The sequence below is a fragment of the Oncorhynchus tshawytscha genome, linkage group LG07 (assembly GCF_018296145.1).
Source record: "Oncorhynchus tshawytscha isolate Ot180627B linkage group LG07, Otsh_v2.0, whole genome shotgun sequence".
NCBI classification, from domain to species: domain Eukaryota; kingdom Metazoa; phylum Chordata; class Actinopteri; order Salmoniformes; family Salmonidae; genus Oncorhynchus; species Oncorhynchus tshawytscha.
The window spans coordinates 16,830,213-16,857,931 of NC_056435.1; the positions used below are offsets into that span (position 1 = coordinate 16,830,213).

At 42.2% G+C, this 27,719-nt stretch overlaps 1 protein-coding gene across 1 annotated transcript in view; it reads left to right on the forward strand.

The window, feature by feature from the left end:
• The first annotated feature begins 976 nt into the window (after positions 1-976).
• LOC112232787 (NLR family CARD domain-containing protein 3) overlaps positions 977-27,719 on the forward strand; it is a 55,946-nt gene continuing 29,203 nt past the window's right edge. Inside the window, 2 exon segments of the mRNA XM_042325005.1 lie at positions 977-1,029; positions 8,315-8,431. Of these exon segments, the coding sequence (XP_042180939.1) occupies positions 8,364-8,431 (68 nt within the window). The 5' untranslated portion in view covers positions 977-1,029; positions 8,315-8,363.

The window sequence follows — 27,719 nt, forward strand, 5'->3', positions numbered from 1 at the left end:
CCTCCATGTCACCATGCCACCAGCCACCGCTGCAGACCACAGATCAGAGACAAAAAGTCTAACTGGCAAACCACGGATACATTAGTCTGGTCCCAGATCTGTGTGTGCTTTAGACAACTCCTTTAGATATAGCATGACAATGACAGTCAGAGTAGTTGAACAGATCTGAATCAGGACACTAAGAGTTGGTTTGAACAGATCTGAATCAGGAAACTAAGAGTTGGTTTAGAACAGATCTGAATCAGGACACTAAGAGTTGGTTTAGAACAGATCTGAATCAGGACACTAAGAGTTGGTTTGAACAGATCTGAATCAGGACACTAAGAGTTGGTTTGAACTGATCTGAATCAAGAAACTAAGGGTTGGTTTGAACAGATCTGAATCAGGACACTAAGAGTTGGTTTGAACAGATCTGAATCAGGAAACTAAGGGTTGGTTTAGAACAGATCTGAATCAGGAAACTAAGAGTTGGTTTGAACAGATCTGAATCAGGACACTAAGAGTTGGTTTAGAACAGATCTGAATCAGGACACTAAGAGTTGGTTTAGAACAGATCTGAATCAGGATACTAAGAGTTGTTTTAGAACCACAACCAACATGTTGGATCTCTGTTTAGTTGTCACTGTTTTAACCACAACAAACATGTTGGATCTCTGTTTAGTTGTCACTGTGTTAACCACAACCAACATGTTGGATCTCTGTTTAGTTGTCACTGTGTTAACCACAACCAACATGTTGGATCTCTGTTTAGTTGTCACTGTGTTAACCACAACCAACATGTTGGATCTCTGTTTAGTTGTCACTGTGTTAACCACAACCAACATGTTGGATCTCTGTTTAGTTGTCACTGTGTTAACCACAACCAACATGTTGGATCTCTGTTTAGTTGTTACTGTGTTAACCACAACCAACATGTTGGATCTCTGTTTAGGGGTCAGTGCTCTAAAATGAGTCTCTCTGGAGCGAGTCAGGGGGGGGGCCCTGCCTCAAAACGAGACTCTCTGGGGAACATGACACCAAAGCTAAGAGGTGAGATTACAATGTTGTTCGTTTCTAGTTTTTTGTGTATTAATTTTTGTTTTGTCAAAATGCTATATAGCTGGAATGGAATGTTTGTATCCTGTATATTTGACTGTGATATGTGGCTGTCTCACCAGCACACACACACACACACACACACACACACACACACACACACACACACACACACACACACACACACACACACACACACACACACACCTCTATAAAGGTTTAGCATGACACAATTTTTTAGCCTCTTAATTCTTATCTAATATGTTGGCAGGCATAACTTTATAGTTTTTATATCTGATCGTTCTTACAAGCTGAATTCTGACAATATATCCGTTATATCAACACACTCTTCACTCCTGTTGAAACCAAAAGGATTCTATCTTCCTACAATATACAGAACCACTAAAGTTCTATATAGAACCCTTTATAGGAGGTTAGGAAGTGTCTGAGTATACAGTATATATAGAATATATATAGATCCCTTTATAGGAGGTTAGGAAGTGTCTGAGTACACAGTATATATAGAATATATATAGAACCCTTTATAGGAGGTTAGGAAGTGTCTGAGTATACAGTATATATAGAATATATATAGACCCCTTTATAGGAGGTTAGCCTGTCTGAGTATACAGTATATATAGAACCCTTTATAGGAGTATACAGTATATATATAATATATATATAACCCTTTATAGGAGGTTAGGAAGTGTCTGAGTACACAGTATATATATAATATATATATAACCCTTTATAGGAGGTTAGGAAGTGTCTGAGTATACAGTATATATAGAATATATATAGAACCCTTTATAGGAGGTTAGGAAGTGTCTGAGTATACAGTATATATAGAATATATATAGAACCCTTTATAGGAGGTTAGGAAGTGTCTGAGTATACAGTATATATAGAATATATATAGAACCCTTTATAGGAGGTTAGCCTGTCTGAGTATACAGTATATATAGAATATATATAGAACCCTTTATAGGAGGTTAGGAAGTGTCTGAGTATACAGTATATATAGAATATATATAGAACCCTTTATAGGAGGTTAGCCTGTCTGAGTATACAGTATATATAGAATATATATAGAACCCTTTATAGGAGGTTAGCCTGTCTGAGTATACAGTATATATAGAATATATATAGAACCCTTTATAGGAGGTTAGGAAGTGTCTGAGTATACAGTATATATAGAATATATATAGAACCCTTTATAGGAGGTTAGGAAGTGTCAGAGTATACAGTATATATAGAATATATATATAGAATCCTTTATAGGAGGTTAGCCTGTGAGTATACAGTATATATAGAATATATATAGAACCCTTTATAGGAGGTTAGCCTGTCTGAGTATACAGTATATATAGAATATATATAGAACCCTTTATAGGAGGTTAGCCTGTCTGAGTATACAGTATATATAGAATATATGTAGAACCCTTTATAGGAGGTTAGCCTGTCTGAGTATACAGTATATATAGAATATATATAGAACCCTTTATAGGAGGTTAGCCTGTCTGAGTATACAGTATATATAGAATATATATAGAACCCTTTATAGGAGGTTAGGAAGTGTCTGAGTATACAGTATATATAGAACCCTTTATAGGAGGTTAGCCTGTCTGAGTATACAGTATATATAGAACCCTTTATAGGAGGTTAGCCTGTCTGAGTATACAGTATATATAGAATATATATAGAACCCTTTATAGGAGGTTAGCCTGTCTGAGTATACAGTATATATAGAATATATGTAGAACCCTTTATAGGAGGTTAGCCTGTCTGAGTATACAGTATATATAGAATATATATAGAACCCTTTATAGGAGGTTAGGAAGTGTCTGAGTATACAGTATATATAGAATTATATAGAACCCTTTATAGGAGGTTAGGAATGTCAGAGTATATACAGTATATATAGAATATATATAGAATCCCTTTATAGGAGGTTAGCCTGTCTGAGTATACAGTATATATAGAATATATATAGAACCCTTTATAGGAGGTTAGCCTGTCTGAGTATACAGTATATATAGAATATATATAGAACCCTTTATAGGAGGTTAGCCTGTCTGAATACAGTATATATAGAATATATATAGAACCCTTTATAGGAGGTTAGCCTGTCTGAGTATACAGTATATATAGAATATATATAGAACCCTTTATAGGAGGTTAGCCTGTCTGATATACAGTATATATAGAATATATATAGAACCCTTTATAGGAGGTTAGCCTGTCTGAGTATACAGTATATATAGAATATATATAGAACCCTTTATAGGAGGTTAGGAAGTGTCTGAGTATACAGTATATATAGAATATATATAGAACCCTTTATAGGAGGTTAGGAAGTGTCTGAGTATACAGTATATATAGAATATATATAGAACCCTTTATAGGAGGTTAGGAAGTGTCAGAGTATACAGTATATATAGAATATATATAGAACCCTTTATAGGAGGTTAGCCTGTGAGTATACAGTATATATTTAACCCTTTATAGGGCTCTTTGTTTGAACGATGGCCCACGTCAACTCTGGCATTACAATACATACATTACAATACAATACAATACAATACAATACAATACAATACAATACAATACATTACAATACAATACAATACAATACAATACAATACAATACAATACAATACAATACAATACAATACATACAATACAATACAATACAATACAATACAATACAATACAATACAATACAATACAATACAATACAATACAATACATTACAATACAATACAATACAATACAATACAACGTTGAACATTAGTTACAGCAAACAACAAACATGTCTCTTCTGCTCCGTTCTTAACCCCTCCTCTCTTCACTAGATGGACGGTAACTTTAGTGTTTAACCCCTCTGTGTCCAAGGACCAAACTTTTGAATATTATTTTCGGTGCGCTTCAAGTAGGCTGGAAACACGACATTTACAACAACGTTTTTTTCTGATAACTAGTTCATTGCATCCGCTATGGTCCCCAGTTTCATAATATTACGTTATGTTATATAGTAATCGCTAAAAAAAAGGCCTTATTTTAGGTCATTCTTCTCCCTGCCAGCTCCTATTAGTTCTATTGAGCTCCGTGGAATCAACTCACCTTCTGAACGTTCTATTCCCAGCTCATTGTTCTGCGTCTCCCTGCCAGCTCCTATTAGTTCTATTGAGCTCCGTGGAATCAACTCACCTTCTGAACGTTCTATTCCCAGCTCATTGTTCTGCGTCACCCTGCCAGCTCCTATTAGTTCTATTGAGCTCCGTGGAATCAACTCACCTTCTGAACGTTCTATTCCCAGCTCATTGTTCTGCGTCACAATGGCAGCTTCACTATAGTATCAATGACACCTGCTGTCATTAAGCTTGAACGCTGACGTCAGGTTACTTATTATTAACAGGGTTACAGCTACTTGGTGAGCGTGATCACTAAACACCTGGATACAAGTTGTGATGACCCACAGTGCTAAACCTTAAACCTTTTCTGGTCATGGTTAACCATAGTTGTTTTCAGAAAAAGGTATACCACCTAACCAAAACGTATGTCCCTGTCCTCTTTTTCAAGACCTGGCCGATTTAAACAGCCAGAATACATTTTTTAAATGAAGAAAATAACACTTTTTTTGATGACTTGTTGTTTCCAAATGGCTGCTGGGTAATTTGATATGCATCGAAATCTTCCTTCGGGTTGAGTGAAAGCTGCGCAGTTTCACTGAGTTAGAAAACAAATGGAAAGGTGTAGCTTTTTGATTTGTAGATCTGATGCAGTTGCTACTTCAGATTATGAGCCTAGCAGGTGTCGTGAATGAGTTATGTAGTACCCAGAGAAGGCCACAGGGAGGAGCAAGGGACCTATAAACCATACTGTTTTTTTTACCTTAAAAACCCTGAACCTAACAATCAATCAAATGTATTTATAAAGCCCTTTTTACATCAGCATCTAACCCTACGTATTACCTATTTTAGCCTAAACCCTAATTATTTTAGAAACTGTTTTCGTAATAATATTATGTTAGTAAATACCATTATAGTACTAAATAGCATTTAGATTATTTTGTTAATCAAAACCTGTCTCAGCATTTTGCTGTTTTTGTTTTAGTTATTTTATTATATTTATTATTTCAAGGCAGAACACTTGATCAACAAGCCACATCTGTTTTATTTTTCAAATGTGGTTTGAACTGTGTGACCAAGTGACCTCTATGTGAAAGTCTAGAAATTGGCGTGAGATAGATGGGGCAGGTTTGAGATCTAAGGAATTAACCAGAAAAATACACTTTATTTCTCAGCTGCCCCACCAACGTCTGTAGGTGAATGAATAACTTTTAATTGCAAAATGTCCAATAGATGGAAGCATATGACCACGAAGCATCAGTTATAGACTACAAGCAGCAATATGATGGACCATGAAGCATCAGTTATAGGCTACAAGCAGCAATATGATGGACCATGAAGCATCAGTTATAGGCTACAAGCAGTAATATGATGGACCATGAAGCATCAGTTATAGGCTACAAGCAGCAATATGATGGACCATGAAGCATCAGTTATAGGCTACAAGTATGATGGACTGAAGCATCAGTTATAGGCTACAAGCAATATGATGGACCATGAAGCATCAGTTATAGGCTACAAGCAGCAATATGATGGACCATGAAGCATCAGTTATAGGCTACAAGCAGCAATATGATGGACCATGAAGCATCAGTTATAGGCTACAAGCAGCAATATGATGGACCATGAAGCATCAGTTATAGGCTACAAGCAGCAATATGATGGACCATGAAGCATCAGTTATAGGCTACAAGCAGCAATATGATGGACCATGAAGCATCAGTTATAGGCTACAAGCAGCAATATGATGGACCATGAAGCATCAGTTATAGGCTACAAGCAGCAATATGATGGACCATGAAGCATCAGTTATAGGCTACAAGCAGCAATATGATGGACCATGAAGCATCAGTTATAGGCTACAAGCAGCAATATGATGGACCATGAAGCATCAGTTATAGGCTACAAGCAGCAATATGATGGACCACGAAGCATCAGTTATAGGCTACAAGCAGCAATATGATTGACATAAAATAGCATGCAACCACAGCCTATATGTCCCATGATTTTCTAAAATGGTCTCATTACTTTAGTTAGCTGTATATCTCCTATTAGGGCTGTGTTGCTTTTGGGAGAGAAAAACAAGTGACTATAGCAGGTATTGAATCCCAGGTAAACAATCACTAGTCAAAACCTCAACCTTAGTATACATGCATTATAAAAAAATCACCTTAATATCTGATATTGCTTATAAACAACCTTGGAATAGAAAAGACAGAGTGGGACTTCCAGCCCGTCAATAAATTACATCACACAACCCTAGCAGTTAGCAAATAGCACATTTTCCACCTGGATTCGAACCAGCCACCTTTAGGCCACAGGTCCAACTCCTTAGCCACTGGGTGAAAACCTGAGTTAATCTTGGGGAATAAGCATGAGTTAATCTGCCAAAATGAAGACAAAATGCGATGCAGACAAACATGGTATCACTTATTATACATAAGTATTATACATAAATCATTGCCAAAAGCACAATACATATATTATTAATGTATTGATCATATCAAATATCAAAACATAATTTTAACTACTCAAAGCAATTACATGTGGCTCAGGAACCACTGACTCACTGCATTATTCTATAGTATTATCAAGACACCTGCTGTTAACTCTTAACTACTTAGGACAGCTGCTGTTAACTCTTAACTACTTAGGACAGCTGCTGTTAACTCTTAACTACTTAGGACAGCTGCTGTTAACTCTTAACTACTTAGGACAGCTGCTGTTAACTCTTAACTACTTAGGACAGCTGCTGTTAACTCTTAACTACTTAGGACAGCTCACAAGGTGTCCTAAATATCTGCCGACTAGGTGGGATTAGAGACTTCATGCATAGTTACCCACCCACTTATACCCATAAGTGTAAAATGTCTTTATTCTCAGCACTTATACGACCAATTCCCTACTCTGAGACACTGTGTGATCATGGTCCCATGTTTGATCTCAACATATTGTGATAAAAAAAAACGTAGAATGTTTGTTTTACATAATAATAAAAAATGAATATTACCAATGTAACCCACTGTAAAGACTGGGTTTAGTTGATTGTGTTGCACTGCTCATGTCCGCGTTCTGGAACTGTCCGCGTCCCCGTACAGAACTGTCCGCGTCCCCGTACAGAACTGTCCGCGTCCCCGTACAGAACTGTCCGCGTCCCCGTACAGAACTGTCCGCGTCCCCGTACAGAACTGTCCGGTGTGGCGCCAAGCCGGTTACGCGCAGAGTGGACTGAGGTGATCTTGGGGAATAACGACGGAGTTTGTTACAGTGTTGAGACGCCGAAGTTTATTGTTCAATTTGCTTTTTTCTTTACGGTCAGGGACAGTGTGAGTGTAGCCAGATCCTTTTCACTCTCTATCCTTGTTTCATTTTGTGATTCACCGGATTCATCATCGAGACGAGGGACAGACGAACGACCTGCTAGCTAGTCGGTACAGCTCGGTAATCTAGCTAGTTACTCTACCAGCAGCATCCTAGTTACCATAGCTACTCTACCAGCAGCATCCTAGTTACCATAGCTACTCTACCAGCAGCATCCTAGTTACCATAGCTACTCTACCAGCAGCATCCTAGTTACCATAGCTACCACTACATCATCACCGGCTGTCTGCATTTCTTGTGGACCGATGGAGCTCCCCGGTTGTTTCTTCCACCTGTTAAATCCCGGTGAGGCTTCTCCCTCTCTCGTTGACGGATGCTGGCTACCTCTGTCCGGTTCTCCTCTCTTCACCAGATGGACGGTAACTTTAGTGTTTATTGAACACCGGGTAAATAATCACTAGTCAGAACCTCAACCTCAGTTTACATTCATTATAAAAATCATCTTAATATCTGATATTGTGAGTAAACAACCTCGAGAGTGCGTCTTCCAGCCCTCCAATAAATTACATCATTCAACCCTCCCGGTTAGTAAATGTACCTCAACATCCCCCGGAGAAGCAGAGTAACGACACCAGCCTTTTAGCGGGGCTGACAGACTGACTACAACGCTCGCGACGATAAATTAATTTCGTTTTTAAAAATGACACACTGCTCGCGCCATTAACTAACGTCTGGAAGTCCGTTCTATTTGTGAAACTCTTCTTCTGTTTCCCCATCTGAGCTCAGAGGAGATGAGAGATGTAATGTTTGTCTCTGTTGTGTTGAAGACCAATCCAGCAGGAGAGACCAGCCTCCCCTGTTCCCAGCTGTGTGTCCATGAAGAGTGACTGGTCTATGGATCTACCTATATACTTTAGAGAGGGAGACTTTTCTACTGAACAAAGGTAAGAAGAACTCATGGGTCCTGGTCAGTGAGTTAAACAACACTGTCTCTAGTCATTTCTCCTCTCCCATTTTCCCATTTATTGTTGTTGTTTTCATAATCCATAGGCTAATCCTTTTGTCCATTTTCATAGTCCTAAAACAATATTAAACAAACACAACATTCCCTCCGTGTGTGTGTGTGTGTGTGTGTGTGTGTGTGTGTGTGTGTGTGTGTGTGTGTGTGTGTGTGTACTCCCTGGATGAGGAGATGTAATCTCATGTTTTGTCCACAGAAACCAACAGGAGAGATCAGAGTCAGAGATTCTCAGTGGTCAGTCTTCCCAGAGTCATCAAACAGACCTGGCCTCCATATTCAGTGTATGTGGTCCTGTTATGTACATTTGTTTTTGTTTACCTCAAGAAAAGTTGATCTGTCAATCATTCATTAATGTGTTAATGAGAAAGCATTTAGTCTCTTGCTTAACTTATTTACTTTATTTATTCCAGATGCTTGAAGAGAAAATTTTGACATTTGTGAAGAACGAGCTGAAGATGTTCAAGAGGATTCTTAGTCCAGAAATCCCAGAAGGCTTTGAGAGTCAGAAGCAGGATAAGGAAGTGGTGGATGCTGAAGATGAGAAGCAGGAGAGCAGTGCCAGAGAGGGGGCTCTGAAGATCACACTGCACATCCTGAGGAAAATGAACCAGAAGGACCTTGCTGACACACTGGAGAAATGTAAGATCTGTCTGCCTCAAAATCAAATCAAATTTTATTTGTCACATACACATGGTTAGCAGATGTTAATGCGAGTGTAGCGAAATGCTTGTGCTTCTAGTTCCGACAATGCAGTAATAACGAGCAAGTAATCTAACTAACAATTCCAAAAAAACTACTGTCTTATACACAGTGTAAGGGGATAAAGAATATGTACATAAGGATATATGAATGAGTGATGGTACAGAGCAGCATAGGCAAGATACAGTAGATGATATCGAGTACAGTATATACATATGAGATGAGTATGTAAACCAAGTGGCATAGTTAAAGTGGCTAGTGATACATGTATTACATAAGGATGCAGTCGATGATATAGAGTACAGTATCAACGTATGCATATGAGATGAACAATGTAGGGTAAGTAACAACCTCTTTGGGATGATGCGAATTTTCGCAGCTTTTTGTTAAAAATCGCGCAACATTTCAGCGCCCTGCTACTCATTCCAGGAATATAGTATATGCATATGATTAGTATGTGTGGATAGAAAACACTCAGACGTTTCTAAAACTGTTTAAATCACGGCTGTGACTATAACAGAACGTCTGTTTCATCGAAAAGCGCAGGAAAATCTGATCACTGGAGATGGAAAAAAATATCCATGCGCCACTCCCATGAATTGTTAAAGGTGAACCGTAATATATGGGGCCGAGCTTGCAGTACCTACAGCTTCCACAGGATCTATAGAGTCTCCTCATTTGAATCTGAATTGATTCTGGTAGATCCGACCAAAGGGAACCGATTCTCTCCGACCACCGACCCGAGGCATTGTCTGTCTTTTTTTTGTCCGGACATTTTTCCACACGGCAGGCTATCGAATTTACATCGCCCACTGATGATTTTTATAGCTTATTGACGTGTAGTAATACCTAAAGTTGCATTAGAAAGGTATTTCTAGTGTTTTGTGAAAGTTTATCGTCGACTTTTTAACTTTTAAAAAATGACGTTACGTTATGAAACGCTATTTTTTTCCGTTTTTATCACACAGTCTTCATAGATCGATATCTAGGCTATATATGGACCGATTTAATCCAAAAAAGACCCAGTATTGATTATGGGACATCAAGGAGTGCCAAGAAAGAAGATGGTCAAAGGTAATGAATGTTTTATATTTTATTGTGCGGTTTGTGTAGCGCCGACTATGCTAATTATTTTTGTTTACATCCTCTACGGGTCTTTTGGGGTGTTACATGCTATCAGATAATAGCTTCTCATGCTTTCGCCGAAAAGCATTTTACAAATCTGACTCGGTGGCTAGATTCACAACGAGTGTAGCTTTAATTCAATACCTTGTTTGTGTGTTTTCATGAAAGTTTGAATTTTAACGAAAAACGATCAGTGACGCTCTAAAATATCCGCTGATTTGATCCCCACAAGGGAACATCCTCCCTAACAAGATTTATGTAAGGTAGCATTGTTTAAAGTGGCTAGTGATATATTTACATCATTTCCCATCAATTCCCATGATTAAAAAAGTACAGCTAAAGTAGCTGTGTAACTCAATGATATTGTAGCAGCCTTAACACAACACCTAGTGACCTCATCAAGTAGCATCAAGTAGCAGCAGGGATGTGTTGTGGTGATTAATTTAGAGAGAGAACATTAATAATACCATCAATAATACCATCAATAATACCAATAATAATATAATCAGTCACACCAGTCTGTAATGCATTATGAAAACATTTACACATTTATACAGTCAGTTAAGAGAATAAATTATTATAATGAAAAACTTTATAACAGTCCTACAATACTGTACATGTTATTTCTTCATTCAGATGAGCTTGCTGTGATTTGCCAACGTGAACTCAAATCTAATCTTAAGAAGAAGTTTCAATGTGTATTTGAGGGGATCGCTAAACAAGGAAACCCAACACTTCTCAATAAGATCTACACAGAGCTCTACATCACAGAGGGTGGAACAGGAGAGGTCAATAATGAACATGAGCTGAGACAGATTGAGACAACAACCAGGAAACAAGCAAGACCAGAGACTGCAATCAAATGTAACGACATCTTCAAACCCTTAACTGGACAAGACAAACCTATCAGAACTGTTGCACACATTGATTGAACTTCTTAATCACTTCTCAATGGAAACCAAACAATCAGGAATCTCCAACTACAACAAGTACAAAGTTCTGTTCATCTTTGATGGTCTGGATGAGTGCCGACTGCCCCTAGACTTCCAGAAGAACAAGATTTGTTGGGACGTCACAGAGTCAACCTCAGTGGATGTTCTGCTGACAAATCTCATCGAGGGAAATCTGCTTCCCTCTGCTCTCCTCTGGATAACTACCCGACCTGCAGCAGCCAATAAGATCCCTTCAGGGTGTGTTGACCAGGTGACAGAGGTACGAGGGTTCAATGACCCACAGAAGGAGGAGTACTTCAGGAAGAGATTCAGTGATGAGGACCTGGCCAGCAGAATCATCTCACACATAAAGACATCAAGGAGCCTCCACATCATGTGCCACATTCCAGTCTTCTGTTGGATTTCTGCAACAGTCCTTGAACACATGCTGAAACATAAGAGAGAAGAGATGCCCAAGACTCTGACTGAGATGTACACACACCTTGTGGTGTTTCATACCAAACAGAAGAATGAAAAGTATCTTGGGAAAGAAGAGACAGGTCCACACTGGAATAAAGAGAGCATTCTGTCACTGGGAAAACTGGCTTTTCAACAGCTTGTGAATGGCAATCTGATTTTCTATGAAGAAGACCTGAAAGAGGCTGGCATTGATGTCAATGAAGCCTCAGTGTACTCAGGATTGTGCACACAGCTCTTTAAAGAGGAATGTGGGCTGTACCAGGACAAGGTGTACTGCTTTGTTCATCTGAGCATTCAGGAGTTTCTGGCTGCTGTATATGTGTTCCTCTCATTCATCAACAACAATGAGAATCTAATGGACAAACTTCAAACAAAGTCCAGTATATTTTCTTTGCTGTTCAGAACCAAGCCTGAAGTTACTTTCTACAAGAGTGCTGTGGATAAAGCCTTACAAAGTGAGACGGGAAACCTGGACCTTTTCCTCCGCTTCCTTCTGGGCCTCTCACTGGAGTCCAATCAGAAGCACTTACGAGGTCTACTGACAAAGACAAGAAGCAGCTCACAGAGCCATGAAGAAACAGTCAAGTACATCAAGGAGAAGATCAGGGAGAATCTCTCTCCAGAGAGGAGCATCAATCTGTTCCACTGTCTGAATGAACTGAATGACCATTCTCTAGTGGAGGAGATCCAAAGCTACCTGAGATCAGGAAGTCTCTCAAAACCCAACCTGTCACCTGCACAGTGGTCAGCTCTGGTCTTTGTGTTGCTGACTTCAGAAAAGGAGCTGGATGTGTTTGACCTGAAGAAATACTCCAGATCAGAGGAAGGTCTTCTGAGGCTGCTGCCAGTGGTCAAAGCCTCCAGAGCTGTTCTGTGAGTAAATACAATGACATGAACTAATCATCAGGAAGAAATATGCAGTTTAGAGAAATGTTATTTAATATGTATATAATATTATGTTGAATAACATATTGAATAAATGCATTGATTTTCACATTAGTATAACAATATGACCATACAATTCTAGGAGATGGAAGATGAATCTATATGTTGTTTTGGATAATTAACCAAATGCATCTGCCATTGTCCTTCTACACTACTGGTGTTAAATGAACAGTGTGTTTGTTAAGTCATGATGATCTCTTTGTCAGGCTGTCAGACTGTGGAGTCACAGAGGAAGGCTGTGCTTCTCTGGTCTCAGCTCTGAGGTCAAACCCCTCACACCTGAGAGAGCTGGACCTGAGCTACAATCACCCAGGAGACTCAGGAGTCAGACTGCTCTCTGCTGGACTGGAGGATCCACACTGCAGACTGGAGAAACTCAAGTATGTAGAGGGTTTATGTCAATGTTCATATCAGACATGTTTGACTTATCAGGATAGTTAAGACAAACATTCTTACCAACACTTGGACAAAGTTATATGCTGACTGTGAGTCCAGTGTGTCCTGTATCTGTCCATTGTGTTTGGCCATTGTGTGTGTCCTTTCACACAATGGACACACTGGCAAGACACACTCACTGAACACACATAGTTAGGACACACACACACACACACACACACACACACACACACAACACACATAGATACCAACAGGTCACACATGTGCTCACTGGACACACATAGGACACCAACAGGACACAAGGACAAACACATCTGCTGACACCAATAGGACACACACATGCAGGTCACACATGTTAACAGGACACACACACACACACAAACAGGACACCAAGCAGGAGCAGTTGTTTAATCTCACAATGACTCCAGTGCACACACACACACACACACATACAACTGGATAATATTTAATCATTATTACCAAGCAATAATCGTTTCACCACAGGGGTGAATGGTTAACTATGGATATTCTGTTAATTTGAATATCAATCTGCAATTAAAGCTTGTTGTCCTTTACATGTACATTCTACTTGTGAAATTAACAGTGTGTTTTTAAAATCATGATGATCTCTTTGTCAGGCTGTCAGGCTGTGGAGTCACAGAGGAAGGCTGTGCTTCTCTGGTCTCAGCTCTGGAGTCAAACCCCTCACACCTGAGAGAGCTGGACCTGAGTAACAATGACCTGAAGGATTCAGGAGTGAAGCTGCTCTCTGCTGGACTGGGGAATCCCCACTGTAAACTGGAGACTCTGAGGTCAGTATTCCTGTAGTTGGTCAACAAGTGATAACTGTTCACCAGATCCACATGTGTTTACCAGACACACATAGTCCACACCATATGTGTATGGACAGTGAAGCTTACAGTTTTACATTTGGTGCTATTCTCCAGTATTTTGGATTTGAGATACAATGTTTCATATTAGTTCGTATTAGTTTCATATTAGTATTAGTTGACAGTACAGAATGTCACCTATCACACACATATTGATGTTTGTACAGTGGCTTGCAAAAGTTTTCACCCCCCTTGGCATTTTTCCTATTTTGTTGCCTAAAAACCTGTATTTAAAATAATTTAAAATAATGTTTTGGGAGGTTGTATCAGTTGATTTACACAACATGTAGATTGTAGATCCACCTGTTGCATAACTATTCACCCCCCCCAAAGTCAATACTTTGTAGATCCACCTTTTGCAGCAATTACAGCTGCATGTCTCTTGGGGTATGTCTCTATAAGCTTGGCACATTTAGCCACTGGGATGTTTGATCATTTTTCAAGGCAAAACTGCTCCAGCTCCTTCAAGTTGGATGGGCTCCGCTGGTGCACCACAATCTGTAAGTCATTCCACAGATTCTCAATTGGATTGAGGTCTGTGCTTTGACTTGACCATTACAAGACATTTACATTTTTCCCACTCGAGTGTTTCTTTAGCGGTCTCAAATCTCTGGAAGACTGAAACAGGTTTCCCTCAAGAATTTCCCTGTATTTAGCGCCTTCCATCATTCCTTCAATTCTAACCAGTTTCCCAGTCCCTGCCGAAGAAAAACATCTCCACAGCATGATGCTGCCACCACCATGCTTCACTGTGGGGATGGTGTTCTTGGGGTGATGAGAGGTGTTGGGTTTACGCCAGACATAGCGTTTTTTCTTGATGGCCTTAAAGCTCAATTTTAGTGTCATCTGACCAGAGTACCTTCTTCCATATGTTTGGGGAGTCTCCCACATGCCTTTTGGTTCCAAACGTGTTATTAGTATCTTATCTTATTTTTTTTCTTTAAAAGCAATGTATTTATTTCTTCCCCTGTGACTTAAATACTGTGCTTTGCTGTGTAGCAAAGGTGAGAAGTTAGCATGTTTTGTTGTAGTCTCTGTTATTGGTAATGGTGAGAGGTTAGCATGTTTTGTTGTAGTCTCTGTTATTGGTAATGGTGAGAGGTTAGCATGTTTTGTTGTATCCTCTGTTATTGGTAATGGTGAGAGGTTAGCATGTTTTGTTGTAGCCTCTGTTATTGGTAATGGTGAGAGGTTAGCATGTTTTGTTGTAGCCTCTGTTATTGGTAATTGTGAGAGGTTAGTATGTTTTGTTGTATCCTCTGTTATTGGTAATGGTGAGAGGTTAGCATGTTTTGTTGTATCCTCTGTTATTGGTAATGGTGAGAGGTTAGCATGTTTTGTTGTATCCTCTGTTATTGGTAATGAGTTAGTATGTTTTGTTGTAGGTTAGGTTAGCATGTTTTGTTGTATCCTCTGTTATTGGTAATGGTGAGAGGTTAGCATGTTTTGTTGTATCCTCTGTTATTGGTAATTGTGAGAGGTTAGTATGTTTTGTTGTAGCCTCTGTTATTGGTAATGGTTAGAGGTTAGCATGTTTTGTTGTATCCTCTGTTATTGGTAATTGTGAGAGGTTAGCATGTTTTGTTGTAGCCTCTGTTATTGGTAATGGTGAGAGGTTAGCATGTTTTGTTGTAGCCTCTGTAACTTTCTCACTAGTTATTATTCATGATTCTTTCATGATTTTTCTTAATCATGGCATCATCAGGATTCATTTATTATTGTTTAGAAACATGTTATCTACTCTGTTAGACAGAAAAGTACTCCACTCATCATCCACCATCATCCACCATTTTATTATTGGGCAAAACAACCAAAAACAAACTACAAATGCAACCAACGAGTTTACGACAAAAACTAAATTTTTGACTATTTTAATACACTATGAGTGAATTGTTCAGAATACTTAAGACCTCTTCAAATGGGGAGACTGGAAACATAAAATTGTTTTCATTTGTCTTAAAATACCCTCAAATTAAAGGTGACATTATTAACTGTCACGTCATATGAATCATTTGACCTCAAATCCAAAATGTTGGAGAATACATTTAAAATGTTAGCTTCACTGTCTAAATAGATATGGTGTGGACTGTATACTCAATACAATCTAAATCTGATACCTCACTGTCTAAATAGATATGGTGTGGACTGTATACTCAATACAATCTAAATCTGATACCTCACTGTCTGTCTTCTGACTGATACTGCTTTTTAAACTGGTCTGGTCAGTCTACTATAATATTTGTACTATACATGTTTCTATCTGCAGGCAATACTTAGATCATTTGTCATTTTTTATGATGATACACTATTTTACGAATAGATATGGAAGGTTTCAGGACACTGATATATCTGAATATATTGAAAAAATATACTGCCACTATTTTCACCACCGAAGAATAGCAGTGTGGTTTTAATATGATTTGACTCTTTGCAGGCTGTCAGGCTGTCTAGTCACAGAGGAAGGCTGTGCTTCTCTGGTCTCAGCTCTGAGGTCAAACCCCTCACACCTGAGAGAGCTGGACCTGAGCTACAATCACCCAGGAGACTCAGGAGTCAGACTGCTCTCTGCTGGACTGGAGGATCCACACTGCAGACTGGAGAAACTCAAGTATGTAGAGGGTTTATGTCAATGTTCATATCAGACATGTTGGACTTATCAGGCTAGTTAAGACAAACATTCTGACCAACACTTGGACAAAGTTATATGCTGTGTGTGTGTGTGTGTGTGTGTGTGTCCTGTCTGTATACAAAGTTGTGTGTGTTCAGTGTTCAGTGAGTTCAGTGCAGTGTAAATCTCTCTCACACACTGGACACACACACACACACACACACACACACTCTGGACACACACACACTGGACTCAAACACTGGATTCACACACTGGACACTCACACACACACTGGACACACACACACACACACACAAACACACACACACACAGTACACACACACACACACACACACACACACACACACACACACATATATACAAGCACTGGACACACACAGATAAACTGGACACACACACACTGGACACACACGCACTGGACACACACACTGGACACACACACATTGGACACATACGCACTGGACACACACACTCACACACTGGACAAACACACACTGGACACACACCCACTGGACACACACACTGGACAAACACACACTGGACACACACACACTGGACACACACACACTGGACACACCCACTCACACACTGGACAAACACACACTGGACACACACACACTGGACAAACACACACTGGACACACACACACTGGACACTCACACACACTGGACACTCACACACACTGGACACTCACACACACTGGACACACACACACTGGACAAGGACACACTGGACACACACACACTGATCACACACACACTGGACACACACACACACTGGACACACACACACACTGGACACAAACACACTGGACACAAACACACACTGGACAAACACACACACACACACTGGACACACACACACTGGACACACACACACACACACAGTACACACACAAAAACACACACACACACACTGGTCAAACACACACTGGACACAGACAAACACTGGACACACACACACTCACACACTGGACAAACACACACTGGACACACACACTGTACACACACACACTGGACAAACACACACTGGACACACACACACTGGACACACACACACTGGACAAACACACACTGGACACAGACACACACTGGACACACACACACTCACACACTGGACAAACACACACTGGACACACACACTGTACACACACACACTGGACAAACACACACTGGACACACACACACTGGACACACACACACTGGACAAACACACACTGGACACACACACTGGACACACACACACACACACACACACTGGACAAACACACACTAGACACACACACACTGGACACACACACACTGGACACACACAAACTGGACACACACACACACTGGACACACACACACACACACTGGACACACACACTGGACACACCCACTCACACACTTGACAAACACACACTGGACACACACACACTGGACAAACACACACTAGTCACAGACACACACTGGACACACACACACTGGACACACACACACTGATCACACACACACTGGCCACACACACACTGGACACACACACACTGGACACACACACACTGGACACACACACACTGGACGCAAACACAATGGACACAAACACACACTGGACAAACACACACTGGACACACACACACTGGACACACACACACACACACTGGACACACACACACACACTGGACACACACACACTGGACACACACAAACTGGACACACACACACTGGACACACACACACACAGACAAACATTCGCTTGATATATGCGTGTGTGTGTGTGTGTGTGTGTGTGTGTGTGTGTGTGTGTGTGTGTGTGTGTGTGTGTGTGTGTGTGTGTGTGTGTGTGTGTGTGTGTGTGTGTGAGTTCAGGTGTATCCCTCAATGACTGTCTGTTCTTCTGCTTACGGCTACAGTGTGGAACATGGTGGAGAGAACAGAATGAAACCTGAACTTAGAAAATGTGAGTGTTAAGTCAAAGTCAAAGACCACCATCATTACTTACTTGGTCATATTAAATATCAGCTGTAGTTCTACAGAAGCAGAAATCAGGGACACTAAATTTTAGAAAGAGTTTCTTTGACAATGTGTGTGTCTTTGTTTGTGTGTGGCGCATTTGTGTTACATAAGAAATGTGTGTGTGTGTGTGTGTGTGTATGTAATTAATCGGAATAAGTGTGTTTTATATTACCATACAGTATAACATATGATCATTCAACAAGTCTCAAGTTACCTTAACTTCTCCTTTTGATGCCTAGAAACATCTACATTAAATTCTACATTAAATTAATTAGTGAATAGTGAGTTAACATTCTAATGTGAAAGATGATGATTTCTAATATTGTGTCTGGTTTCATCCATCAGATGCCTGTGATCTCACACTGGACCCAAACACAGTAAACAGACTCCTCTCTCTGTCTGAGGAGAACAGAAAGGTGACATGGAGGAGAGAGAAGCAGCCGTATCCTGATCACCCAGAGAGATTTGAGGACTATGAACAGGTGCTGTGTAGAGAGGGTCTGACTGGGCGCTGTTACTGGGAGGTAGAGTGGAGTGGGAGAGGGGCTGTTATAGGAGTGACATATAAAGGAATCAGCAGGAGAGGAGGAGGTGCTGACTGTTGTCTTGGATCCAATGACAAGTCCTGGAGTCTGTTCTGCTCTGACAACAGTTACTCTGCCAGGCACAATAAAAATCGGACTACCATAGATGTCCCCTCCTCCAGCTCCCACAGAGTAGGAGTGTATCTGGACTGGCCAGCCGGCACTCTGTCCTTCTATAGAGCCTCCTCTGACACACTGACCCACCTGATCACATTCACCTCCACATTCACTGAGCCCCTCTATCCAGGGTTTTATCTTTGGGGTGATGGTGACTCAGTGTCTCTGTAAATAATTGAAATAGTGAACACACACACACTGGACTCATACACACACTGGACACACACACACAGGACACACACTGAACAAACACACACACACACACTGGAAAGACACACACACACACACACACACACATTTGTACTTCCGGCGCCGACAGAGATGGCCGCCTCGCTTCGCGTTCCTAGGAAACTATGCAGTTTTTTGTTTTTTTACGTGTTATTTCTTACACTAGTACCCCAGGTCATCTTAGGTTTCTTTACATACAGCCGACAAGAACTACTGAATATAAGATCAGCGTCAACTCACCATCAGTACGACCAAGAATATGTTTTTCGCGACGCGGATCCTGTGTTCTGCCTTACAACCAGTGTAACCGAGTGGATCACATGCAGCGACCAAAAAAAAAAAACGACTCAGAAAAAGAGGGAAACGAAGCGGTCTTCTGGTCAGACTCCGGAGACGGGCACATCGTGCACCACTCCCTAGCATTCTTCTTGCCAATGTCCAGTCTCTTGACAACAAGGTTGATGAAATCCGAGCAAGGGTAGCATTCCAGAGGGACATCAGAGACTGTAACGTTCTCTGCTTCACGGAAACATGGCTAACTGGAGAGACGCAATCCGAAGCGGTGCAGCCAGCGGGTTTCTCCACGCATCGCGCCGACAGAAACAAACATCTTTCTGGTAAGAAGAGGGGCGGGGCGTATGTCTTATGGCCAACGTGACATGGTGTGATGAAAGAAACATACAGGAACTCAAATCCTTCTGTTCACCTGATTTAGAATTCCTCACAATCAAATGTAGACCGCATTATCTACCAAGAGAATTCTCTTCGATTATAATCACAGCCGTATATATCCCCCCAAGCAGACACATCGATGGCTCTGAACGAACTTTATTTAACTCTCTGCAAACTGGAAACGATTTATCCGGAGGCTGCATTCATTGTAGCTGGGGATTTTAACAAGGCTAATCTGAAAACAAGACTCCCTAAATTTTATCAGCATATCGATTGCGCAACCAGGGGTGGAAAGACCCTGGATCATTGTTACTCTAACTTCCGCGACGCATATAAGGCCCTGCCCCGCCCCCTTTCGGAAAAGCTGACCACGACTCCATTTTGTTGATCCCTGCCTACAGACAGAAACTAAAACAAGAAGCTCCCACGCTGAGGTCTGTCCAACGCTGGTCCGACCAAGCTGACTCCACACTCCAAGACTGCTTCCATCACGTGGACTGGGAGATGTTTCGTATTGCGTCAGACAACAACATTGACGAATACGCTGATACGGTGTGCGAGTTCATTAGAACGTGCGTTGAAGATGTCGTTCCCATAGCAACGATTAAAACATTCCCTAACCAGAAACCGTGGATTGATGGCAGCATTCGTGTGAAACTGAAGGCACGAACCACTGCTTTTAATCAGGGCAAGGTGTCTGGTAACATGACTGAATACAAACAGTGCAGCTATTCCCTCCGCAAGGCTATCAAACAAGCTAAGCGCCAGTACAGAGACAAAGTAGAATCTCAATTCAACGGCTCAGACACAAGAGGTATGTGGCAGGGTCTACAGTCAATCACGGACTACAGGAAGAAACCCAGCCCAGTCACGGACCAGGATGTCTTGCTCCCAGGCAGACTAAATAACTTTTTGCCCGCTTTGAGGACAATACAGTGCCACTGACACGGCCTGCAACGGAAACATGCGGTCTCTCCTTCACTGCAGCCGAAGTGAGTAAGACATTTAAACGTGTTAACCCTCGCAAGGCTGCAGGCCCAGACGGCATCCCCAGCCGCGCCCTCAGAGCATGCGCAGACCAGCTGGCCGGTGTGTTTACGGACATATTCAATCAATCCCTATACCAGTCTGCTGTTCCCACATGCTTCAAGAGGGCCACCATTGTTCCTGTTCCCAAGAAAGCTAAGGTAACTGAGCTAAACGACTACCGCCCCGTAGCACTCACATCCGTCATCATGAAGTGCTTTGAGAGACTAGTCAAGGACCATATCACCTCCACCCTACCTGACACCCTTGACCCACTCCAATTTGCTTACCGCCCAAATAGGTCCACAGACGATGCAATCTCAACCACACTGCACACTGCCCTAACCCATCTGGACAAGAGGAATACCTATGTGAGAATGCTGTTCATCGACTACAGCTCGGCATTCAACACCATAGTACCCTCCAAGCTCGTCATCAAGCTCGAGACCCTGGGTCTCGACCCCGCCCTGTGTAACTGGGTACTGGACTTCCTGACGGGCCGCCCCCAGGTGGTGAGGGTAGGCAACAACATCTCCTCCCCGCTGATCCTCAACACTGGGGCCCCACAAGGGTGCGTTCTGAGCCCTCTCCTGTACTCCCTGTTCACCCACGACTGCGTGGCCATGCACGCCTCCAACTCAATCATCAAGTTTGCGGACGACACAACAGTGGTAGGCTTGATTACCAACAACGACGAGACGGCCTACAGGGAGGAGGTGAGGGCCCTCGGAGTGTGGTGTCAGGAAAATAACCTCACACTCAACGTCAACAAAACTAAGGAGATGATTGTGGACTTCAGGAAACAGCAGAGGGAACACCCCCATCCATCCACATCGATGGAACAGTAGTGGAGAGGGTAGCAAGTTTTAAGTTCCTCGGCATACACATCACAGACAAACTGAATTGGTCCACTCACACAGACAGCATCGTGAGGAAGGCGCAGCAGCGCCTCTTCAACCTCAGGAGGCTGAAGAAATTCGGCTTGTCACCAAAAGCACTCACAAACTTCTACAGATGCACAATCGAGAGCATCCTGGCGGGCTGTATCACCGCCTGGTATGGCAACTGCACCAACCTCAACCGTAAGGCTCTCCAGAGGGTAGTGAGGTCTGCACAACGCATCACCAGGGGCAAACTACCTGCCCTCCAGGACACCTACACCACCCGATGCTACAGGAAGGCCATAAAGATCATCAAGGACATCAACCACCCGAGCCACTGCCTGTTCACCCCGCTGCCATCCAGAAGGCGAGGTCAGTACAGGTGCATCAAAGCTGGGACCGAGAGACTGAAAAACAGCTTCTATCTCAAGGCCATCAGACTGTTAAACAGCCACCACTAACATTGAGTGGCTACTGCCAACACACTGTCAACGACACTGACTCTACTCCAGCCACTTTAATCATGGGAATCGATGGGAAATGATGTAAATATATCACTAGCCACTTTAAACAATGCTACCTTATATAATGTTACTTACCCTACATTGTTCATCTCATATGCATACGTTGATACTGTACTCTATATCATCGACTGCATCCTTATGTAATACATGTATCACTAGCCACTTTAACTATGCCACTTGGTTTACATACTTATCTCATATGTATATACTGTACTCGATATCATCTACTGTATCTTGCCTATGCTGCTCTGTACCATCACTCATTCATATATCCTTATGTACATATTCTTTATCCCCTTACACTGTGTATGACAGTAGTTTTTTTTGGAATTGTTAGTTAGATTACTTGCTCGTTATTACTGCATTGTCGGAACTAGAAGCACAAGCATTTCGCTACACTCGCATTAACATCTGCTAACCATGTGTATGTGACAAATAAAATTTGATTTGATTTGATTTGATTTGACACACACACACACACACACACACACACACACACTGGAAAGACACACACACACACACACACTTGACACACACATGCACACACACTGGAAAGACACACACACACACAGGACACACACTGAACAAACACACACACACACTGGAAAGACACACACACACAGATACTGGAAACACACACACAAACACACAGTGGACACACTGAACAAACTCACACACACACACTGGACAAACACACACACACACACACAGTGGACACACAGGACAAACACACACACATAATTGTGACAATAACACCGTTAAAATACCAATGTGATCATTGGTTGTGTTTTATGTTGAATAACAAATTGTATAATTATATGTGGACATACGCTCCATAGTTGTAAAAATGTATATATTATATATGGAGTTTGTATACAAGGATATATTGTACTTTTCATGATAAAACATACCTGAAACAAGAACAGGCCTGTTAATTTAAAAGGTTAAGGTTAATCGTGAAAACAGTTAGGTTATTGATTTTATTTTCTCTCGCTCTCTCTCTCTTCTCTCTCTTCTCTCTGCTCTCTCACTCTCTCTGCTCTCTCAGCCTGCTCTCTCTGCTTTCTCACTCTCTGCTCTCTCTCTCGCTCTCTCTCTCTGCTCTTGCTGCTCTCTCTCTCTGCTCACTCTTCACTCTGTTCTCTGCTCTCTTTGCTCTCTGCTCTCTCTCTCTATGTTCTCTGCTCTCTCAGCATTCTCTCTCTGCTTTCTCACTCTCTGCTCTCTGATCTTTCCCTCTCTCTGCTCTCTCCCTCTCTCTGCTTTCTCACTCTTTGCTCTCTCTCTCTGCTTTCTCACTCTTTGCTCTCTCTCTCTGCTTTCTCACTCTCTGCTCTCTCTCTTCTTGCTCAGCCTTCTCTCTGCTCTCTCTCTCCTCTCTCTGCTTTCTCCCACTCTCTCTGCTCTCTCTCTCCTCTCTCTGCTCTCTCTCTGCTCTCCCTCTCTCTCTCAGCCTTCTCTCTGCTCTCTCTCTTCTCTCTCTGCTCTCCCTCTCTCTCTCTGCCCTCTGCTCTCTCTCTGCTCTCTCATCTCTCTGTTCTCTGCTCTCTCTGTTCTCTGCTCTCTCTCTCTCTCTCTCTCTCTCTTCTCTCTCATCTTTCTGTTCTGTTCCCTGCTCTCTCTGCTCTCTCTTCTTTCTCTCTCTCTCTGCTCTCTTCTCTCTCAGCCTTCTCTCTGCCCTCTGCTCTCTCTGGTCTCTGCTCTCTCTGCTCTCCTCTCTCTCTCTCAATCTGCTCTCTCTGTTCTCTCTCTCTGTTCTCTCTGCCCTCTTCTCTCTGCTTTCTCACTCTCTGTTCTCTCTGCTCTCCTCTCTCCCTGCTCTCTCTGCTCTCTCTTCTCTCTCAGCCTTCTCTCTGCTCTCCCTCTCTCTGCCCTCTGCTCTCTCTGTTCTCTGCTCTCTCTGCTCTCCTCTCTCTCTCTCTCAATCTGCTCTCTCTGTTCTCTCTCTCTCTGCTCTCTCTGCCCTCTTCTCTCTGCTTTCTCACTCTCTGCTCTCTCTGCTCTCTCTCTTCTCTCTCAGCCTTCTCTCTGCTCTCTCTGCTCTCCCTCTCTCTCTGCTCTCTCTGCTCTCCCTCTCTCTCTGCTCTCTCTTCTCTCTCTGCTCTCTCATCTCTCTGTTCTCTGCTCTCTCTGCTCTCCTCTCTCTCTCAATCTGCTCTCTCTGTTCTCTCTCTCTCTGCTCTCTCTGCCCTCTTCTCTCTGCTTTCTCACTCTCTGTTCTCTCTGCTCTCCTCTCTCCCTGCTCTCCCTGTTCTCTCTTCTCTCTCTCTGCTCTCTCTTCTCTCTCTTCTCTCTCATCTCTCTGCTCTGTTCCCTGCTCTCTCTGCTCTCTCTTCTCTCTCAGCCTTCTCCCTGCTCTCCCTCTCTCTGTCCTCTGCTCTCTCTGTTCTCTGCTCTCTCTGCTCTCTCTGCTCTCTCTCTCAATCTGCTCTCTGTTCTCTCTCTCTCTGCCCTCTTCTCTCTGCTTTCTCACTCTCTGCTCTCTCTCTTCTCTCTCAGCCTTCTCTCTGCTCTCTCTGCTCTCCCTCTCTCTCTGCTCTCTCTTCTCTCTCTGCTCTCTCCTCTCTCAGCCTTCTCTGCTCTCTCTGCTCTCTCTCTGCTCTCTCTCTGCTCTCTCATCTCTCTGTTCTCTGCTCTCTCTGCTCTCCTCTCTCTCCATCTGCTCTCTCTCTGCCCTCCCTCCTCTCTGCTCTCTCTCTGCTCTCTCCTCTCTCCTTTCTCTGCTCTCTCTGATCTCCCTCTCTCTCGCTCATCTCTCAGACTTCTCTGCTCTCCCTCTCTCTCTGCTCTCTCTTCTCTCTCTGCTCTCTCATATCTCTGTTCTCTGCTCTCCTCTCTCTCCATCTGCTCTCTCTCTGTTCTCTGCTCTCGCTCTGCCCTCTCTCCTCTCTGATATCTCTCTGCTCTCTCTCTGCTCTCTCCTCTCTCAGCCTTCTCTGCTCTCTCTGCTCTCTCATATCTCTGTTCTCTCTATATGCTCTCTCTCTCTGCCCTCTCTATTCTCTCTGCTTTCTCCCTCTCTCTTTGCTTTCCCAGCCTTCTCTCTGCTCTCCCTCTCTCTCTGCCCTATGCTCTCTCTCTGCTCTCTCATCTCTCTGTTCTCTGCTCTCTTTGCATCTGCTCTCTCTCTCTGCTCTCTCTATCTGCTCTCTCTCTCTCTGCCCTCTCTATTCTCTCTGCTTTCTCTCTATCTGCTCGCTCTGCTTTCTCCCTCTCTCTTCTCTCTCAGCCTTCTCTCTGCTCTCTCTGCTCTCCCTCTCTCTCTGCCATCTGCTCTCTCTCTGCTCTCTCTGTTCTCTGCTCTCTTTCCAACTGCTCGCTCTCTCTCTGCTCTCTGTGCTCTCTCTGCCCTCTCTCTTCTCTTTGCTTTCTCACTCTCTGCTCTCTCTGCTTTCTCCCTCTCTCTTCTCTCTCAGCCTTCTCTCTGCTCTCTCTGCTCTCTCAGCATTCTCTCTGCTCTCTATGCTCTCTCTGCTCTATCAGTCTGCACTCTCAGCCTTCTCTCTGCTCTCTCTCTTCCCTCTCTGCTCTCTCACTCTATGCTCTCTCACTCTCTCTTTGCTTTCCCAGCCTGCTCTCTGCTCTCTCTCTCTGCTCTTGCCCTTTTGGCCCTGAGGTACAGTCATTCCTCACTTCCCTTCCTCCACTTCTTTGTTCCTGTCTTCACACCACTAGATGGCCAGGTGGGGGTAGGTGTGGAGCTGGAGACAGCAGGAAAGAAACACTGTGAAAGAAAACATAAAAAAAAATTTAAAAAATATTTGTATTGTATGAGCCTTTTATCATCACATAACATAAACAGATATGTATTGATTGTATAGAGCAGAGGGAACAGTCACTAAGGTGTTCCATTCAACTCCGGCCATTGTTTATATATATATATATATATATATATATATATATATATATATATATATATATATACACACACACCCAAACAAACCAACACACACACACACACACAGACTAAAACAAACTACACATTTCATTGCAAAAAATATATATATATTTTTTTTAATTGTAAATTTTTTAAAATTTTATTTTTTAAAATGTTTTATATATAATATATATATATATATATATATTTATATTTCATAAAACGGCATTAGCACTTACCCAGAAGTACGTATTCGGTCCCCTTGAACTTTGCGACCTTTTGCCACATTTCAGGCTTCAAACATAAAGATATAAAACTGTATTTTTTTGTGAAATATCAACAACAAGTGGGACACAATCATGAAGTGGAACGACATTTATTGGATATTTCAAACTTTTTTAACAAATCATAAACTGGAAAAAAAATTCAAAGCTAAAACTGGCGAGTGTAGAGAGTATAGAGATATTGTTATCCACGTCGGCACCAACGATGCTAGGATGAAACAGTCAGAGATCACCAAGCGCAACATAGCTTCTGCGTGAAATCAGCTAGAAAGATGTGTCGGCATCGAGTAATTGTCTCTGGCCCCCTCCCAGTTAGGGGGAGTGATGAGCTCTACAGCAGAGTCTCACAACTCAATCGCTGGTTGAAAACTGTTTTCTGCCCCTCCCAAAAGTTAGAATTTGTAGATAATTGGCCCTCTTTCTGGGACTCACCCACAAACAGGACCAAGCCTGACCTGCTGAGGAGTGAGGGACTCCATCCTAGCTGGTGGGGTGCTCTCATCTTATCTACCAACATAGACAGGGCTCTAACTCCTCTAGCTCCACAATGAAATAGGGTGCAGGCCAGGCAGCAGGCTGTTAGCCAGCCTGCCAGCATAGTGGAGTCTGCCACTAGCACAGTCAGTGTAGTCAGCTCAGCTATCACCATTGAGACCGTGTCTGTGCCTCGACCTAGGTTGGGCAAAACTAAACATGGCGGTGTTTGCCTTAGCAATCTCACTAGGATAAAGACCACCTCCATTCCTGTCATTATTGAAAGAGATCATGATACCTCACATCTCAAAATAGGGCTACTTAATGTTAGATCCCTTACTTCAAAGGCAATTATAGTCAATGAACTAATCACTGACCATAATCTTGATGTGATTGGCCTGACTGAAACATGGCTTAAGCCTGATGAATTTACTGTGTTAAATGAGGCCTCACC